The sequence below is a fragment of the Macrobrachium nipponense genome, chromosome 37 (genome assembly GCF_015104395.2).
Source record: "Macrobrachium nipponense isolate FS-2020 chromosome 37, ASM1510439v2, whole genome shotgun sequence".
Lineage (NCBI taxonomy): Eukaryota > Metazoa > Arthropoda > Malacostraca > Decapoda > Palaemonidae > Macrobrachium > Macrobrachium nipponense.
Genome location: NC_061097.1, coordinates 11627795 through 11649883, shown reverse-complemented (window position 1 = coordinate 11649883; position 22089 = coordinate 11627795). Strand labels below are relative to the sequence as shown.

At 35.6% G+C, this 22089-nt stretch overlaps 1 protein-coding gene across 2 annotated transcripts in view; it reads right to left on the bottom strand.

The window, feature by feature from the left end:
* LOC135209022 (uncharacterized) overlaps positions 1–22089 on the bottom strand; it is a 195992-nt gene that overhangs the window by 81105 nt on the left and 92798 nt on the right. Inside the window, exons 1-2 of one of the 2 annotated variants that reach the window (XM_064241556.1) lie at positions 11474–11613; positions 10734–10939 (exon numbers count right to left, since the gene is read on the bottom strand). In XM_064241556.1, the coding sequence (XP_064097626.1) occupies positions 10734–10853 (120 nt within the window). In that variant the 5' untranslated portion in view covers positions 10854–10939; positions 11474–11613. Of the gene's footprint in view, positions 1–10733; positions 10940–11473; positions 11671–22089 lie in introns of those variants that run through there. The other variant, XM_064241554.1, reaches the window with a different exon arrangement.

The following is a 22089-nucleotide window of genomic DNA, read 5'->3' as shown; positions in this document are numbered from 1 at the left end:
GATATTCTCCAAAAGAGGGCGTCAAAAAAGCCACCACTATAGGATTGTGATAGGCGAATGAAAGTCCCGAAGATGCCCCTACGACTGGATCCAACAAGCGTCTTCTTAGGCTCAAAAGGAAACTCTCGAATGTTCCGAGAGTTGCCAGCTAACGCCAATTTGTATAGATTATTTCCACGTCTGCAATATTTCAACTATTATTAACAATCTTAACGGCAAATGATAGTCATTCAACTGAAATTTTCCGGCAAGGGTGGACTTTCTGAAACAAATTTTCATGAAGAAATATATCAGGTGAAGTTATTACAGTGGCTTCAGCAACTGCTAGATAATCACTGCTATTATTATTATTATCATCATTTTTTTTTTTTGCTCTATCACAGTCCTCCAATTCGACTGGGTGGTATTTATAGTGTGGGGTTCCGGGTTGCATCCTGCCTCCTTAGGAGTCCATCACTCTTCTTACTATGTGTGCCGTTTCTAGGCTCACACTCTTCTGCATGAGTGCTAGAGCTACTTCAGCCTCTAGTTTTTCTAGATTCCTTTTCAGGGATTATGGGATCGTGCCTAGTGCTCCTATGATTATGGGTACAATTTCCACTGGCATATCCCATATCCTTTTTATTTCTATTTTCAGGTCTTCATACTTATCTATTATCATTATCATTATCATTATGATTATTATTATTATTAGTAGTAGTAGTAGTAATACAAAAGTTACATTGTTAAATAGGCAGCCTACCAAAACTCTCTTTGCACATGCCTTACACACATATCCTACCTCTATGTCGTTATACTTGTGGATGCTACAGACCTTTACACATTTTTTTTCCTGAATTACAAAACTACACACACACAAACAATATATCTATATATATATAATATATATATATATTTATATATATATATATATATATACATATATTTAATATAATAGGTATATATATATTATATATATATAATATATATATATATATATATAAATATAGTATTATTAGCATAGTTTTTCTCTTATACAATTTCCGTTGAAAGCAATTGCCTCAGTGGCACGAATAAGTGTCTTGCAGATATCTTCATACCGTCGGAGATTTTTCCTATTCTCGTTCGTCAATTTCCGGTTAAAAATATGCAGACTTCCTTCTTCCATTTGTTGATTTTTGTCGCGACAGCTGTTTCACCTTGTATGGCATTATCAAATGACTACTGGCTTACAATCTGGCCATTCGACATTTTATATAATCGTGTGGGGAGAATGACCTTCAGGTCTAGGAACTTGTTGGTCGAGGGATTAACAGCTTAAACAATTCAGGGCATTGTTTTGGGTACAAAGAACGTGTATGACAACAAAAATAAAAGTTTAAATATGTGATTAAATAAATATTGAAACTAAATTACTATGTTTTGGTGTTTCCTTAAATTTAAATTAGTAAATTAGTAAAATCTTAAATGTTAGTTTGCAAACACAGAACAAAAGGCACCAAAATAAACATATAATAAATGCCTGTTTATATATAAATGTGTATAACATCAAATTTAAGTGTATGTTACCCTCCAAATGTTTTACGTTGATTACCGGCTGGAGGCTCCTGATGCTACTTGGCCTTCTCTGGGCACTCTCGTATCCCGCCTAAGGCGTGTGTGTGTGTGTGTATATATATATATATATATATATATATATATATATATATATATATATATATATATATGTGTGTGTGTGTGTGTGTGTGTGTGTGTGTGTATTAAAGAACTTTGTCCTCTATCTTCCTCTAGGTTCGGTTTTTGAATAAGGACGTGCAGAGTGTAACTTTTTTTATCTTGTTTTCAGCAGACTTTGGAAGTCACAACCATAGGCGAAAAGAGTGTCGGATCAGCAGGTTCATCGAGAAAAAACTGTTGAAAACTGGAAGTTAACACCTTTAGGAGTTAACTACTCTATGACAAAAAAGCGTACACACGCACGCACGCACGCACACACACACAGACACAGACACACATATATATTATGTGTGTGTGTGTATCTCAAAAATCACCATAGCGTTACTGGAATATTTGGAAGTAATAAAAGTTCACACTAATGTAAAATGTGTATTAGAAAAATTCTTAAAAGACGGGAGCTTTTGTCTACTTGATCAGTAGCCCTCATCAGCCATACTGATTTTTCTTTATTAAAAATATACATGAAGTCACGAAGGACAGGCAAGACGCTGGAACCGTCTCCAAGGGAGATAACAACAAAAGCAATCTATCCCAATCATGTTATTCCCTCGTTCAAAAGTTGTCTGGCCAAAAGACGAGCCAATCGTCGTGGTTGAACTACTTCCTCTGTGTTCGGCTGTTCCCTCGTCCATACCTTCTGACTTTCTGACTGGGAAGGAGCGAAAGTAATCTACAGAGATAATAACGTAGGTAGACGCAGAGTAGTTGAAGTGACTCCTATTTATATTTCAAACGTGTTTGAGTTTAACAAATCATTTACCAAAGAGGACGCATTTTTAAATTATTTGATTCTTAAAACTAATAATTTTAGTACAGACGTAGTTTGCACCACTCCTACTGCCCAGGTTGTCTCTCTCCTGCCCAGGCATTGGAAGGAAGAGCCCCCATTGCAGGTGCGGATGCAGAAGGTATGGACGAGGGAACAGCCGAATACAGAGGAAGTAGTTCAACCACGACGATCGGCTCCTCTTTTGGCCAGACAACATTTTAACGAGGGAATAACATGATTGGGATAGTTTGTTTTTGTTCGTATCTTCCTTGGAGGCAATCCCAGCGTCTTGCCTGTCCTTCGTGACTTCATATATATTTTTAAAAAGGAAAAATCAGTACAGCTGATGAGGTCTGCTGATCCAGTAGACGAAAGCTCCCATCTTTTAAGAATTTTTTAATACACATCCTACATAAGTGTGAACTTTTATTACTTCAGTATATATATATATATATATATATATATATATATATATATATATATATATATATATATATATATATATATATATACATACGTATGTTCTCGTGTTCGAGAGACAAGTTCTCAATCTAGATTATTCAAAATTCTATAACGTTGAAATTTTAAAAAATCACGATTTGGTTCTTGTTAAGATATTCCATGCATTGTACAGTAACGATTTATAAAATTAAATCAAATTACAAACTTAAAAGAACCGGCCGAATGTAAAACATTGTGCATAGTGATCTACTTCACATTCATCTCGCCATTTGCAAAGAAACTGAAAATTTTAAGTATTGCCGAGACAGAGTCAACAACACAGAAATAATAACATTTTGGAATTCTGGTTATCAGGGTTTTCAGATTCGAACGGTTTAACATAGCTAGAGTTATATGACATAACAGTTAAACGGCAATGATTGAATTTCCATTGTAATCCATTTCCAAATCGTAATAACCATCGCATTCCAATTTTTATTTATCACATCTTTTCAAGTGGAAAACAAATCTTGCAGGAATTTTAAGCTTTGAAACATTGACAAATAACACTTAAAGTGTTGCCATGCTTCTCGGTGCCAACCTTGCCTTACCGACAAAAAGAAAAAAAAAAAGTATTAGGCCCGATTCTTACGAAACTGCTTTGTGCCAGTATCGACCCAAGTAGCTCATAGAGCATAAATGTCGTTAGAATATGGTATTCCGCAGACAGGTTGGGGAAAACTATGGTTAGCAATCATTTACAGATATTTTTTTGTTCAACATGTCTTGACAAATATTTCTCCTCTCAGACTACGTCTTCACTCCAATGGTCAGGTCTACTCTAGAGGCATATTATTATATATATATATATATATATATAGATATATATAATATACTATATATATATATATATATATATATATATATATATATATATATAATATATATATATTCATTATTATATATACGGTATATATATACGGTATATATTATATATATATAGTATATATAAATATATATATATATATATATAGACTATATATATATGTATATATATATATTATATATATATATATATATATATATATATATATATATATATATATATCTATATATGCCCTGTCGGAATACTACACCGTAGGTCCTGTGTCGTAAAAAGGCGATAAAAGGACAGCTGCTACCTTGCAGTCTTACTTTTGAGTAAAAGGTTAGGCCTACCGCCGATAACTTTGGAAAGTGCTGCCTTGTAGGTGGACTTTTCAGTCGAAGACGAGGCCCACCGCCAATAACTGTGGTTGATGACAGCAAGGGCATGCGGTCGTAAAACCCCATTGCCAAACAATAAACCATGCATGATGCTTTAAGGCGCATTAGGCAATCGAGCCCTTAAAAAAGTAGGGATAACGGGTGGGAAAGAAGAAGATATATATATATATATATATATATATATATATATATATATATATATATACACATATATATACATATACATGGAAGCTAAGGTCCACATGGTGTATAAGTTCAAAGATACACCATGTGTAGCTTTCATTCAATGTGATATAAATCAAAATATATAAAAGCAGTTATAGATAGGAGGAAACAATTTGGAAGGTAGAGCAATTTGAACACAAAACTGGTGAGTTGATGAGTTATCATTTGTCGCTGAAGAGATGATGCTGGCAGGTGTCTCTTAAGATATCACAGAAAAATTCAGTCGGGCTCGGAGACGTTACAAAAGACGTGGGTTCAGGATGGGACAGGAAATGGTGTGTCTCCCAAAATCCAGAGATTGTGCAGATGGAGTGCAGGAAGGGCTGGCTGCCTCTCCACGTCACAGGCACGAAGGGTTGACTGCTTTTCATCACAGACAAGAAGGGCTAGCTGCTTCTCACAGTAACAGGCAGGAGGGGCTAGCTGCTGGTCCTCATCACAGGTATGACAACAATTGCTGGAGACAGGTGACCAAGCCATCTGAAAGGTGACTCTTTGCCGAGCATCAGAACATTGCCTGTCTGACCTCTGTTTCTATTATTTTCCCTCTCTCTAGCGGGCAATTCCATGAAAGCTTATGTACTCCTATATGGGGGGGGGGGGGTTAATGATGACATCACAACATCACAAGCAATCATCATCTCCATCATCTCATTATTAGGAGATTTGTTCATTTCCGTATGCTGTTAGGCTCTTCATAAATGCCGTTCGATCACACCATACAAGAAGCGTCTAGAGCCCATACGAAGAAATATGTACATGATGAAATCTTGTTGCATCGGGACCATGTGGCTCTTGTTCCAACAGGAGGGAGTTTTCATCTTGGGTCTAATGAGGCCATGAAGCGATGACATTTGATATTGACATTTGATATTGACAACACTGGGCTGGAAAGTCCTCACTGCAGCCACGTTTTGGAAAAGAGATGTTTTCTTTTTAATATGTTTTTCAGTTAAAATAGCTGCTACCCATGACAAATCCCATTCCTTTTACACATTAACCAATGTTCAAGGCTTCCAAGCAGACTGAAGGTTTGTTTCTTTCATTTATCCTTTATACCATACTATGCAAGTATGATTAAAGGTGTTCAGTGGAGTCACTTAATAAGTTCAGTACAGAGGCATTAACAAGATGTCATCTAATTTCATAAAGTAGATAGCAGAACAGTTCATATTCAGTTGAATGAAGTCAGTTGTTACTTTAGTTAACATGACATTTCTATGTCTATCAAGATAGACATAGCCAGCAACCTATTCTTCAGATCTTTACGAACTTGCTCTCCAGATTTCCTGGAAAAGGAATTTGAACTAATTTGAACACAGCTTTCGTCTTTAACGTATCCTGACCGTATATTTGAGAAAGCGATTCATAAAGTAAACATAATTCTCTATCGACCCCTCAAGACAAGACCAGAGAGACACCCAACAATAAAATAATAATCCTACACCTGGACAGGATTAAGATGGTGAACCACACCCTCGGAAAATCTAACCCTATTGCCTCTACCTACCCAAATATACCCTAGCCAGATTCCTGATTAACGTCCAACAAATGCCAATCCCCAAAGACACAGGAGTATACAAAACCCCATGCCTGGACTGTGCCCAATTTTACATCGGCTTTACAAGAAAATCACTTCTCCAGAGATTAATACAAAATAAATGATCAGTTAAGTATGGACAACAGAACTCAGGTATTTTTAACCATATAAATACATATAACCACAGAATAAACTGAAATTTGTCCCATATAATTTATAGCAGCAAATGTCGGTATAAGAGCCAGATGATAGAGCCGGCTTGATTAAACAAAGACAGGTAATGAAAATTTCAAGGGGTGCCTCGGATTCAGATATCACAGATATCCTTCAGCCAACGCTTAAGAAGATGAAAGAGAAATTTTCAACTGGGGTGACCTAGTTAAGCACCTACCTGTGGATGGATCTCTTGGTTAAATACCACCTTTTCTGTAACTTTCCTCTTTCATTACCTACCTGAAAAGAGAGACAGCAGTCTCTGGAATATTGTAATTACTTTTTAAATTTTGGCATTTTTAAGGGCTCCTTTTCTTATATATATGTATAATATACTGTATATTAATATATGTGTATGTGTGCGTGTGTGAGTGAATGTGAGGGTCTGTATGTATCTTTAGGCATAGAAATGGAGAAATGGATTGCATGTCGCAGTGAATTAGAAACATTTTCAGCTTTTCATTTTGATGAGTCAATAACAAAGTATAGCAGTTGTTATTTCCAGACCTTTGTGAGGCGTTTTACGTTATATAAATTTCTTTCATTTATGTCTTTTATACTGTACAAAAATTAAATTAAAATTATTACATCTAGACGGCAATGAATTAAAATGTTTCACTGAAAAAAATGAAAACTAAAAATAAAACGGAGTGTGTATCTCATCACTAGATGACATTTTCATTTTTGTCAAGCAGTAAGAATCGGACAAGACGTTGTTTTCCTTGTCCATATTAACTTCTTTTTCACAAATATCGTTTTTTTCTTTTTTTACGGTAGTCGATATCTACAAAATCTCCTTCTCAAGAGGAAATGTCACGGCATTCCAATATTTCAGATGTTGTGCACGAACACTTTTTTGATAAAAACATCGTAGAAAAAGCTAGTAAGAGGGATAACTTGGAAGCTGGTGGGCAAGACAGAGAACTGTGTTTCTGATTTTATTTATTAATCTAAGATTATTTAGAGGAAAAGGAGGTTGGTACTTATTATTAAAAGAAATAAAGGGAATCACAAAGAGCCATGTAGAATGAAGCAGCGTTCTAAAAAGAAAATTGAATACCAAGAAGTATGTATGATATATATATATATATATACACATACATACATATATGTATATATATACAAATATGTACTGTGTGTGTGTATGTATGAGTACGACACACACACACATATATACACAAGTGTGTGTATGTACTTTATATACACTCGTTTGCATATATATATATATTATATTATATATATATATATATAATATATATATATATATATGTATACATAAATATATATATATATATATATATATATATGTATATATATATATATATATATATATATATATATATATATGTATATATATATATATATATTATATATATACTATATATATATATCTATTCATATATTATATATATATATATGACATTGTAAATGTAAATGTTCCCTTACAACAGAATTCCATCTTCTAAAAGGAGCCCATAAAAATGCCAAAATATTTACTGTTATAAATTATACGTGATAAATTCCAGTTTATTCTGTGGTTATGATTATTTACATGGTTAAAAATATCCCAGTTCTGTTGTAATGTAAAACCAATATAAGATTGGTCACAGTCCAGACATAGATTTCGTATACTCCTGTGTATTTGGGGAATGGTTTTGTTGTCCATTAATCAGGGATATGGCTAGGCTATTTGAGTAGGTTCAGGTAAAAGGGTTAAATTTTCCGAGTCTGTGTCACAGTTTTAATACTGTCCAGGTGTGGGTTTTTTATTTTATTGTTGGTCGTCTTTCTGGTGACTTGAGGGCATCAGTAGAAAATTACGTTTGCTTTGTTAACCACTTTCTCAATTATACGGTCAGGGTACCTTAAAGACAAAAGCTGTTTACAAATTAGTTCAAATTATTTTCCCAGGAAATCTGGGAAACAAATATATGTATGTATGTATGTATGTATGTATGTATGTATGTATGTATGTATGTATGTATACATATATATATATATATATATATATATATATATATATATATATATATATATATATACATATATTACTTAGGTTGATGGACTGATTATCACTTCAAGGGTGATATACTTGAAATCCCATGCTAATCGGGATGGTATTAACTATGATCTTATTGAGCTCAGGTGGAGCAATATTCACAGGAGTTCAAGTATTAGTGAATGATTAAATGATGACCTTAACACTATTATAGATAAGAGAGTTCCTTCTCAAATCCATATGTTTCATCTTGAATGTAAGCCATGGTTAAATACTTCAAGCGTGTAAGCTTGCCTGCCATGAAAAACAAGAAGTTTCTCATTTGTGGAGGAACTGTTGATCAGAAGTTTTATGGTGTAATTTCACCGAGCTTAAAAATCAAGCTCAATTTTCTATGAAAGAGCTAATAATGAGGATGTGAATAAAATCTTGCTAACCAGTGATTGGTGGTCTGCCCTTAAGTCATCACTCTTTGGAGTTGATACAAGCGTGCTTCACCTTGTAGGAGCTGATGAAACTGCTGTATATTGCCCTAATAAGAAAGTAGAACGTTTGGCTCAAGACATCATGATCAAACAGTGTGGTGTGTCCTAGGTGTTGCCTCAGCCAAGCATTGCAGAGAATAAATTGTAATCAATGGCTTTAAGGTTTAGAGAATTCAAAACTTCTAGGTCTTGGCAGGTGTGGCAGCATATACCCTAACGAGATCTTTCCCATCTTTTTTTTTTTTAAAGACTGCTGATTTTATTGCTCCTAAGAATACTAAAATTTTCAGAAAATAAGCTGTGCTTAGAAGTTTTCCTTCTCTTTAGAGGAAGGCCACATTAGCAGCATTACTTTAAGGATTAAGTTTGTCTCTTTGCCCCTCTCAATATAGACCGGCTTCAGTTACCGCTCTTTTATCTAAAGATTTTGGTAACCTAATATTTAAACATCTTTGTAGGTTTATTGAAGATAATAACCTGCTACCAGCATTATAATTTGGATTTTGTAAAGGCCTTTGGTACTTCTGACACACTCTTGTCAAGATCCAATGTCTAGTAGAGTGCTCTTGATATGGATGCAGAGTCTGGCATGGTCGGTCTAGATTTTCATGCAGCCTTTGACTGTGTAAATCATGAAGAAATTGTCTACAAGCTAAGACTAGTGGGAATAGGAAGGTCTTTTATTAGCATTCTAAATTATTTCTAAATAGGCAGAAATCAAATGTTCTGCGTTGGTGGTCAGGATTATTAGCTTTAGTAATGCCATCTCTGGTGTTCCTCAAGGTTGTGTTCTTGCCACATATCACTAGTACCAATAAGTGAGGTCTGGGGAACAAACTGATTGTATATGCTGATGCTGCTACCCTTCTAGCTGTTATACCTTCCTAGTGCCTTTGGTCTGTAGTTGTAGTTGAATAAAGATCTGACATGTATTCATGAGAAGAGTAGGCTGTGAAGCATGAGCCTAACCCCTCTAAAACTCAAAGTACGATAGTCAATTCAGAACAATTTTGGGTTTGCATCCTCATTACATTTAAATGGTATGGTTTTACATGTCAGTGGCTGTTTTAAGAATTTAGGAATAAAACCATATATATAATGTAATATTGCTCTGTCTGCTTCTGGAAAAGTTGGTATCTTGCAGAATGTTTTAGAATGTTTTGGGATGAAGCCATTATAGCTAAGTGTTTTAACTTACTTCTTGCTTGTCTGGAGTATTGTTCTCCAGTGTGGTGTTTTGGTGTTGACTCTTATCTCAAATTCTTGGGTAGAAATATGTCCTCACTCAAGTTTATTTTGCTAACTATTAATGTTGACTTGTGGCATAGACTTGAAGTGAGTTCACCATGTTTGTCATATAAACTGTAACATCCTCTGCATTCTTCTTTACCTGCCCTAATTGGTTTTGCTCGTAATACAAGGCAGGCTGCTGCCACAGTGCCATTCTCTGCAAACAGTGCCCTTCTTTAATACTACTCCACAAACAATGTCCATCTTTAATACAACTCAGTTCGCTTTGTTAGGAGTTTTGACTTGGCTGCAACTAAAAAGCAGAATAGTTTTCAGAGTGCAGTTTTGGAATCCTCTGATATCCTAATATTTGAGTAAGGAATAAAGTCATTCCTGTTCTCTGCTGACGCCATCTGAATTTCAGGTGTATCAATTTTATTTTCTATTCCTTCATATCTAACTATTCGTCACCTTTCCCTATAAGTTTTCTCTCTCTGCAGGCTGACTACCCTTTGGAAGTCTCTTGGGTTTATAGTCATTTATTCTTGATAGCTAGTAAATTGACTATAACAACGTTACGAGACTTGTAGGATGGAAATTATATGACGACCAAGTACGAGGATTGTAAGAAAAATATTAAAAACTAATATCCTCCTAAATGTCAAGCAAATATCTAAAGAACTGTCCTACTGTTAATGATAAATACTTTAAAACTGTCTCCCAACAGCGTTTCGATTCCACGTAGAAAGACACAGTCATGCAACATTTCACCCGCCCTTTGGGACACTATAAGCCTTATTTACATATCGGAATAACTTTGGCTTACTCACGAATACTACCAACACTGACCTTCAGCCTCGACGTCCGGAGGGTGGCCCCGTAATTGCAGTGCACGAAAGACCACTGAGCACAACCAACAAACGACCTTCGATTAATATTCAGATCGCTATCATACAATCCCTCCACCATGCAGAAAACACACCCGTTATGCTGACTGACGATGGAAAGTCACCAACTATGCAGGCATCACAAGAATCTCGGCTTCATTGGTTACACTGAGCAAAGGAGCGTAATCATAATACATAATTTCAATTGGCTAACTACTCAAACTTGGGTCATCATGCCGGCACTTAAAGTTATGAGAAAAAATAAAAAATAAAGAAGATAAACATTATTGCCTGCGATGATACTCTATTATGAAACTTTCATAAAAAAAAACCCAAACTATCAGAAAAATTTCAAACTTAAACAAGTTGGGTGTGTTTATATCTTGCGTACATTCATGAATATATATATATATATATATATATATATATATATATATATATATATATATATATATACACACACATATATATCTATATTTTTTGGGGGCGAGGTGTGTTTGTATTTGTGCGTATTTGTCTGTCTGTCTTTTTGCCTGTGGACAAACTTTTGTGATTATATTTTCAACCGTATATTTTCGTTATAAATTAAAAATGTTTTATAAATATTGTATAAAATTAAGTTTATGGCATTTTATTTGTTTAGAAAATATTACCCAGTGGGGTCTATTTACTATAGTTAAGACTTCTAAAATTGTCACTTACCAATTCGTCACCGTGGATATGAGTGTAACATCTTATGTGAGCAGTGCCACCAACTTGTGCGGAGACCATAGTGTTATTTTGCGACTGAGCGGTAATTGCCATGTCGTAGTTGTTGCTGTTGGGTCCTACAATGAGCTCTCTTCTTCTGTGTTTGTTAGATCTGAAGGCGTTGTTGTCATGACGACGGCCGCTCACGCCTGTGAGGATATACGAGTTTATGATATGCAATTAGTCGGGGTAATTTGATTTTCCTTATGTAAAACGAGATAATAGCGGGAAAATAACTGTTATTATTGATTTATGTGCACTAAGCAATCATGAAGTACATTCACGTGTGTGTATATATATAAACTGAGATCATATAATATATATATATATATATATATATATATATATATATATATATATATATATATATATATATATATGTAATTGTAATTGCCACAATGCCCCCTTAACTTCTCGCCAACTTACTAAATATATGAAAAAATTAAGATGCCCGGTAGCGGTAAATGAACCCGGGCCCTATAATCACAACGAGGTCATGTTGCCGACCTGACAATCGTATCCATAAAAGAGCGAAGAATAAAAATTCGAGAAGTCAAGGGGGCATTACGGCTATTACAATTACATATGTCTTTGTTAAAAGTGACCAATAGATTCTATATATAAACATATATATATATATATCTATATATATATATATATATATATATATATATATATATATATATATATATATACAGGGTGGGCCAAAAGTAGCCTCACAGTTACTTCATGAACTGTTTCTCATTCAAAGTACTCTTCAATGGAAAATTAATACTGTGCCATTAATACATGCTACTTATTTTTATCCTTTTCATGTCACTCATTCTTAAATATGCCACTTATTCATGTCTGAAAAATTTTATGCGTTTAATAAATTATTTTTTATTCTGTTTTAAATGTGAGGCTACTTTTGGTCCACCCTGTATATATATATTTCTACATGCGTCCTTCTGACACTTGTTCTTTTTTTTTTTCTTCTTATTCCAAGCATGAGGGAAAATTTTGAAACAACGGAAAATTTGAGAACTTAAGATAAATTGTGGCTGATTCCTGTAAAACAAAGAGCAAAGTAGAAAACATGTTGTTGTGATGTTTTGGAGAACTGTGAGATATTTTTTATTTGGTTTTTGGTCTGTTGTTTCCTTAACGACGTCTCAAAGACGAAAACATGAAAATGTCATTTTAATATCCTGCCTGTCATACCCTCGTCACAATTCAGACACAGACCTTAAGACGATAACAACCTAAGATTGGAGGAGAAAGCAGAACACTTAAGGGACTACCGCCCCCTTCCGCCATTTTGTTTTGTTCCCAATCCCATTTCACTTAGTCAATGAAAGGGATCAGCCCCTTTAGATCGTTACAATTCACACCCTCTCACATGTGGTCCATCTGACCTGACCTCTCACCCTGCCCTTGTTTGTTGCAGTGTCCCGAACCTGTGTCTTTGCCCCCTCACACCTGCATCTCCGTCTACCAACCCAACTCTCTCTATCCAGTTTAGCACTTCTTTTCTTTCCATACCCTTCTCTGGCGGCATTCAATGACCTCTTTCCAAGTACCTGCGAGGATTAGCGGCAGAGATGAAAGGACCAAAGGAGATTGCTACAGTTTTGAAAGATGTCAGAAAAGACATTTCTGGTGACTCCTGAAACTGGTTATGGGCTGGCATGCCTAACCAAACACCATTTTCGTCCTAGCCTGTTCACGCTGCATTTTTCCCTTGTTAGTTCACGCGGCATTTCTCCCTAGTTAGTTCACGCGGCATTATGCCATAACGAAGCGTTGTCAAACCCAAGTCCAACGACAGAGTAAGCCGCTCCAGTATACCTAATAAGTTTTGATGTTGATCCGGCTAGTTCCTCTACTACTACTCCGTCTGGAATCAAGACTTTGTCTCAACATCTGACCCCGACATCCCACTTGGAAGCTGTCACCCTTGAAGTACATAAGCACTACCTGAGGAAGAGTTATTACATTTGTTCCCTGGTGAAGAAATGCAAACGAAGAAGTCCTGCTGGCACCCTGACTCAATCTATGCATGTCTTATCCACGGACAAAGGTAACTGAATTGGAAATTGACAACTCGCCCTTCATCTACTATTCCTTGTTCCGACTGTTCTCTTATTCCCACATTCCTATTGTCCCGTCTCCTTCAGAGACTTTTGATTTTGTCTGGGCAATTGTGATATTTTGTGAAATCATTGTAGAAGTGTTATTAGATCTATACTGCCCATGCTAACAGTAATTTCATTGTGTTAACTTCTCATTTAATATTTGATATAGCTCGTGTTTGCTTAGTTTTTCCTTTTGCATTGATCATTTTTACATAAGCTTACCGATGTTATTATTTCTGTTACAATGTTGCCGGCTTTGCAGATTCGTTTAGACTTCCCCCGTTATGTGCCTTTTTCTGTAGTTTGTCAGTGCCACTCACCATTTACTGCCAGTGCCATTCTTGGGATAATATTCCAGAGATTCCAGTGGGAGCAAAACTTGCTTACAGTGCTCCATCCCTATGTTGTGTTTGTACTGGTATTCTTAAAAGTTCGATCCCTGTATCTGTGCATCCTGTTTAATCACTAGAATTAATGTTATTTGCTCGCAGCTTAGTGCCACTCTTGTTCCAGTAGTTATTCAGTGCCACAGAGCTAGCGATAGTTCCAAGTGGACAGATTACGTTTACATTCAATCATTTGAAAGTAATTTTAGTGGTTTCTATTAAGGTGTCCACGCTATTCATTTTTCTGATCACTAATGGTGGGCCAGCTTTATAGTTCAAAAAAAAAAAAAAAAGCATTTTTTGAGTAGAGCCAGTCCCTTTCTAGATTTTCCCAAGGTAAAATTTACACCCCGACTTCCCTGTGAATATACATATATTATATATAATATATATATATATATATATATATATAATATATATTATATATATAAATATATATATATATATAATATATATATATATATATATATATATATATATATATATATATATATGCACGCACGCAAACGCTGGCGGAACAGCTGCATTACTTCATTCTTCATCAGATGAGAACGGAGTAGGAATCAATCTCAAGTTGATAACATAAAGTTTACTCCCAACGATTCAAGCTACATCATTGCATCATCAAGAAATGTAAAATAAGCATAAACTACTAAGATTTTAGAATTTAGGAACAGCGAGTATACAGCAATAACAGTTTATTCTCGAGTCCCTTAAAATAGAAAAATAAAAATAAAAAAACTGGTCCCTTCCCTTCATTGCTAAACCACCTCTGTGCCCTTGTATCTTGCCTGACAACACACCCAATTATTTGGTTACCTCTGGACTTTTCCTTATTCTATTTCCAGTATCTATTAAAACTGTTCAATACAGGTTAGAAAATTTTACTTTTTTGTCTTTTCTTAATTGCAGCTGTTTTTAAGTGTTTAAAAAGTGTGCTATTTTCAATGCTGTCTGTTGTATTCAAGTTTGTTTCTTGTTTTTATTATTCTGCAAATTTTACAATAATTTCTAATTTTGACTGTTATTGTAAAACGTTGAGAATAAACTGCCTGTTCTCAGCTTGAGACTGATTCCCTGTCCTTATCTGATGAAATATATATATATATATATATATATATATATATATATATATATATATATATATATATATATATATATATATATATATTCATATATAACATAACTATAATACATATCATATAATAAATAATATATGATAATAAATAAAGTCATAAATCATTTATCGCCGGTTACCCAAAGAATTCCGAGAAAGCTTTTCTTTTCATTTTGGTATTTCTGTGTTTACCCCGGAACTTCAATCAAGATGCATAGAAATATATTTGTATCACTCAAGTTATGACATCAAGATATTTGTTTTTATACAAAAATAGTACCTAGGATATGATACATTTCTGAAAACGCATAGAAATAACTGTATAATAATGACCACTATTGATGAACACACTTTTAAATACACACTAACACATACAAACACAGACATATATAATATATATACGTGTGCGTGCGTGTGTGTGTGTGTGTATGGGACGGCCTTAGACGGAATAAATAGTTGAAAAGGTTCGTGTATAGACATCCGTTTCAAATTAACAAATTAACATAGCTTGACTTATACAACGTTTTGGGAACCAGCCCTATTTTCAAGCTGATAATTACAAAAACAAAATAAAAATAGAACAGAAATACTTATCTAAAAGTATATTAATTACAATAAAAAGCAAGTTAAAAGAACACCATCTATATTTAAGTACCATTTCCAGTAGAGGATGGAATAGCGGAAGGAGGTCCATTGTTTACAACAGGTATAGAGGGATAGAGGTAGTTTAGCTGTTAAATTTTGGAACACCCATTTTTATAAAGAGCCAGTCGGGGACTGCTTTGGTAAGAATCTTAAAATGTTCATATTCTAAGTTACAATGACGCCTCTTTGCAAGAGGATGCTGGATAATTCAGCCAATAGTTTCACACCAGTACGATAACACACCTCCTTATGGCAATCTACGCAGACCCTCAGACGTTTCCTTAGCTCCAACATATTTTCTTGGATCACATCCACGATAAACAGACGCCGTTAGATGCCAAAAGAAGGTTCAACTTGTCTTTATGTTTAAAAATGGATCTAGTTTGAATCAACTGACTTTTAATAGCCAGACAAAAAATGCCTAATGATTTGTTGAACTTGGGTATAGATTTTGAGGAGTAACAAAGGCACACTGACATAGAATTACATCATTACTATAGTCATGATAATATTGTCAGGTAAAAACTAATTCAAGAACTTGTTAAGACATATAAACAATAAACCCTTCGAAAATCAATACTCAGTAAAATATTTCTTTAAAAAGGTGGCTCCATATGAAAGGGAAAAGGCTCTATAGAATAGGGTAACAAGAGAGTTTATTTTATCATTATAATTACAAGAACTATAAACATTTGTGCCCAACCCAGTAAATCTCTTCCTGAAAATCAATATATAAAAAACCGAACTATTATAAGAAACTTTACTTAAAAAGATGTTATCTTTTTCGGAATCAATAGTAAATTTAATATTCGGATGGGCCAGATTAGCATACTGTAAAAATAGATCGGCTTTATATTTACTTCAAATAAGATAAAAGCAACTGGTGGTAAGCCAGAGGGTTGTTGTCCAGCAACCGCTCCTCTAGTTCTCACATAAAAATATTAACTATTGCTGGGCCGAGAGGACTCCGTCACCCTACAAGTATGCTTTATCATTATCTTGTGACTGCAACCACAGAAGTCCTATTTCATTGAACTACATCCTCTGGCCTGCTTCTACACCTTACGCAACAAGAAGAGAAGACGAAGAAAGTTGAGAAAGTTCTAGGGAAAATTAATACTGTCGAGAAAGTTATTATTTTTTTATAAATGATAATGATAATGATATGTACACATTTCATTGATAGGGCAAACTATCCCAAGTGAAAGTAGTCTCTAGTCTGGCGTCATAGTAACCAGACTAACATTTGCAAAGGTACAAAGTTCATCAACACAGTGTTTCTTTCCATGTCTGTAGATTATGTTTTATGTTGTGATTGACTGATTGATTATGAAATTTAGGTATAGAGGACGACGCTCCAGAACCCTTCAGGATTATTCAGCGCCATAAGGAAAATGAAATATATAAATTAGTATGATAGATTATGAATAACTGTTGTGAAGTTTAGGTAATAACTGGTAGTATGACTTTTTTTTATTTCAATAAATACCACTTCAGATTTGTCAAGAGATTAAAAAGATTTATCGGCGAGTATCAGTGTTGCCTTTGAGGAAATATCAACTGGTTCATATAAAATCTACTGGTCACTTCTAGTAGATACTGTATAAATATTTCAGCCTAAAAACCAATAAAGGCGATTTCACACTTGGCTACGACGGTGAAGATGGGTCTGTTGAATTCGACAGGTATATAAATGTAGGAGCATCGTTATAATTTTGTCATCGTGGTCAGGCCGGTAAAGAGACCTCGTTATGATATTCCGGATGCGGGTTCGAATCCTGATACGGGCGTCAGTTCTTAATATTCTTCCACTTGGGTGTTGTAATAATACGCCTGATGATTAAGTGACATCTTTGTGAAAATCATGAATTGCCGGGAAATAATTTTTCTTGATGGTACAGTAAAGAATGTTGACCCAGTTCCCCAATGCTGCTGACAGAAAATTTACATGTAAAATAGGCAAATGCACTCTCTCGTATCTTATCATACCAGGTCTATCAAGATTTCAAATACTGGAGCATATCGAACACAATAATTATGGAATTCAGTATTTTCAGTTGATTTATTACTAATAACGATTTTATACATAAACACAAAAACATACACACACATAATATACGTATATGTATATGTATGTGTGTGTGTGTGTGTACTTGCTCAAGAAAAATGAAAGGAAATGAGTCGAAGAATAGATTGATTGACTGCACTTTAACCTTGCACTTTGCAGTGTACTTAAATTGAAGAGGTGAGCAGTCTTCCTCAGGGCACCAAAGTGAAAACGATTGTTAGACACGAATACAATATACACAGGCTTGCAGCAGCCGTCTCACACAGGAAGGTGGGGGAGGTTGGCGGTTAGTCCAGCTGTGAAGAGTGTGATCTCTCTGGCAGTGGCAAAGCGTCTAAGGCCTTTCTTCTACATGAGGAGCCCTTTTTATTCGTTCAGAGAAAGTTCGTCAGCATCTGGACAGAGAGCAGGGATGTCTGTCCTTCTGCGATCTGCAACCCATGGAGTACAAGAACAGTCATGTGGTTAACATATGCCCAATCCAATATGGCAACAGTTAATCCCTCTCTTGGCCAGGTGGGTCTTCGATTTTGATATCTGGAAGGACAATACTAGGGCAGTGAAAGTGGAAGAGAAAAGGGGTGATTCATAGTTAAAATCTCAAAAGGAATGGGGTAAGATTAAGAGGCGACTGAGTATGTACAGAATTACGTTACTTTGAAATGGGATGCCTGAAATCTCTTACAATATATATAATATATATATATATATATATATATAGATATATATATATATATATATATATATATATATATATATATATATAATATATCACCATTTCAAAGTAACATAATCTGATACACACTCAGTCGCCTCTTAACCCTTAATGGGTGGATAGCTTCTCAGTAGTGGTAATAACTGGTTTGGGGTGGTGGACGGGTTGATCCTGTAGGGAAGCAATATTAAGAACCATTGATTTGGAAAGAATCAGGTAGGAAAGAGGTGTCAATACTTCTGTAGCCCATAAATTCACTAATGGCAACTTTTACACTGGCTAAAATATGTTCTGCTTCAAAATATTTTCTGCTTCTGACTTCCAAGAGAGAATGTACTGCACCTCTCTCTCATTTGACGTCTTTTTTTGTAAATTTGCTCATAAACATACCAAGGGGTTGCTCTTAGTTTTTGCTCTTGTCTTTTACGATAATATGTCGGTTGTAAATGTAATTTTGCAAAGAAATATTAGAAAAAACATGTAAAAATCAAAATGTTACGAAATCTTTTTCAGTAAATTTACATAAACATTTTTCAACAAATATGCTAAGAATTTGTTATTGATTTGATTTCCTATCTGTCTTGATATTGTGTGAGCTGTAATTATAATTTTACAAAAAAATCAAATAAAATTATTTATTATTAAAAACATATACAAGTTGATCAGATTTACGATTGTCTTGTAATTAGTAATTTTCAACTTATCGTGGAAGGTAGGGAAAAAGTTTTAGCATTTTTTTTCACCATGTGCATTTGCACATTGGCCGACCTCAAAGTTTACACGGCCTGAGGAGCTCCATATTGATTTTGTACCCATCCACTAAGGGTCAAAATTTCACCCCATTCCTTTTTAGGGAATGAATCACCTTTCTCTTCCACTTTCACTGCCCTAGCCTTGTCCTTCCAGATATCAAAATCAAAGACCAACCTACCTAAGGAAAGGGATTAACCATCGCCATATTGGATTGGGTATATGTTAACCACACGGCCCTCCTTGTATTGTGTGAGTCGTAGATTGCAGGACAGATAACCTTGCCCTCTGTCCAGATGCTGATGAACTTTCTCTGAACGGATAAAAGGGCTCTGCACATGGATGATAGGCCTTAGACGATTTACCGCCCCCAGAGAGATCACACTTTCCACACCTGGACTAATCCCCTCCCTTCCTTCGTGAGACGGCTGCAGCAAGCCTGTGTATATTGTATCAGTGTCTAATAATCGTTTTCCCTTTGGTACCCTGAGGAAGACGACCAATTTCTTCGATTAAAGTACCGAGCTAAGTACTAGGTTAAAATGCGGTCAGTCAATCTATTCTTCGACTTATTTCCTTTCATTTTTCTTTAGTGAGTACTGTAATTCCCCTGTTGTGCTCCCTACATTGAGTTTCGTTCGCTGTTATCACATTTCTCTTTCATATTGCATTCTCTTATACTATGAAATAATTCCATTATTACTAGCATCCATGGATGGTATTTCATCGAGAAGTAATGAATCCCTTTGAGTCTTTATTCCTTTACCTTAAGGGACCAGTAATGTAACTTCCCCCTTTTGTGATTACTCAGTAATGCAACCACGCTCTTTAGTGATTATTAACATTAGGTTTATGCTATTGAGATCAGGCATTCCGTACCTTACCTAATATTGGCTTGATCCCCGCTTACGCGTCCATCGCACCCTTGCTCACATAGGCCCACCATTCGTTACAGATGTGCTAATTGTGTGCCGTTGTGGAACTGGAATCTTGCCTCCTGTTGCTCCGGGATTCTCCCCCTTCGTGTCGCCATCGTACCACGTGCTCGGCCAACTCCAGATCTACTTAATTTTCAATTATCTGTGTTACAGGACCCTGACATCCCCCTTAAATCCGTCAGGAGTTATCCATCTATTACCATATTGTGTTTGGGTAAGTATCATTAGTTAAGCTAACTTTTAGAGTTTGGGTATCATACATATACGATCACACATAAACTTCAGGGCAGTGGACGGGTATCGTAGATATACGACCAATATTTGGCGCCATACAGTTTGAACGAATTTTACGGGAAAAATGTTCCTAGTTCCATATAACACTATTGGCAACTCTTTAGATCACCCTATAAGAGTGTGACTGAGCTGAGGAGCCCTCAGTCTTGCTCGATATTTTTTGAGCTGTAATTTCAACTTGACAAAATAAAAAAAGTATCAGAAAGAATGCTTGCACTTTGCAAAATTGGCGTATTTTTTAGGACTGTCATAGGGAAAAAAGGCCCACAAGAGGTGGGAAATATTCACTTACAACTTCATGTGGAAGGTAAATACATTTAAACAAAAATTATACCATGTAAATATACTTATATTCCTCTTTCCATTGATGAGCTTTTTAGATTTTCTTTTAAATTGGCCATCCTTATATTTAGCCCGGCCTGTGACGGTTAATCAAGGCAGTTTGTGAAACCAAGTAAGTATCCATGTCCATTACATAGTCATAGGGATAAACTTTAAGAGTGGCGACTATTTAGCCAGGTCTCGTTAATTATGCAACATTTCCTTGCAATAACGACCATCAGCACAAAAGTCCTCCATAAGAGCACACGAAGAGAAAACCAGTTCACACAGCAGGTAATGCGTTATTCAGGATCTTAGGTACTCCATTGTTAGGGGTAAACAAAATTCTGACTGCTATTAAGAGTTAGAGATAGGGAAAGCCTAGGCTACGTGCACGCGAATTTAGCTATAAGGGAGAGAGAAATTCAATAACCACCTTAGCTTTTTTTTTTTACTATTACTTAGGCGAGTTAGGAAGTATTTAAACAAGGAAAATAGTGCCATATTTTCTCTCGATAAATTTTGTGCCCAAAAGGATTTTTTTTTCTTTTTTAGGCAGGTGCGTGTGAGAGAAATTCCGTGTAGCGACTCACGCCACTGGTTCTCTCTCTCTCTCTCTCTCTCTCCCTCTCTCTCTCTCTCTCTGTAGGGGGAGTAACGCACAGCTGCGACCTCTTTAAAACCTTCTACTTTACTTCCATTCTAACTGCCTTTCTACCACCTTGTAACTGCAAGGATTTCCTCCTGGTACATCAAAACAAATAAATAAATAAATAAATACAAAACTGCAGAAAATTTTTTGCATATATATTATACTAAACGCAGGGCAGATGCATCCAGGTTTCCAAAGACCACGATTGGAGGGACCCTGGAGCAACCGGGAATGCATAAATGGGGTGTTGCTATTGTGCACAGTTAAGCTCACTCCTTCGTGAAATGAATGACCACCCCTGCAACGACTACCCTGTGAGTGAAGGCTAAACTGCTCTGAGGTGGCGGAGCTTTGTGCCTCGTTGGAGTGCTAACCAACTAAAAACCCCAGACAAGCTTCTGTGCCATTTATTGTGGAATTTACTACCCATGGGGCCTGCTGGTGTAGCCATTGTGGCCATTCCGGGGATTTTCATGGTTGGAGGAGAAGCTGTGACACGTTTGGGATCGTCTAACAACAGGAAGACTGTATGTTAGTGTGGTAGCGATAAAAGGTATCCTGGCGA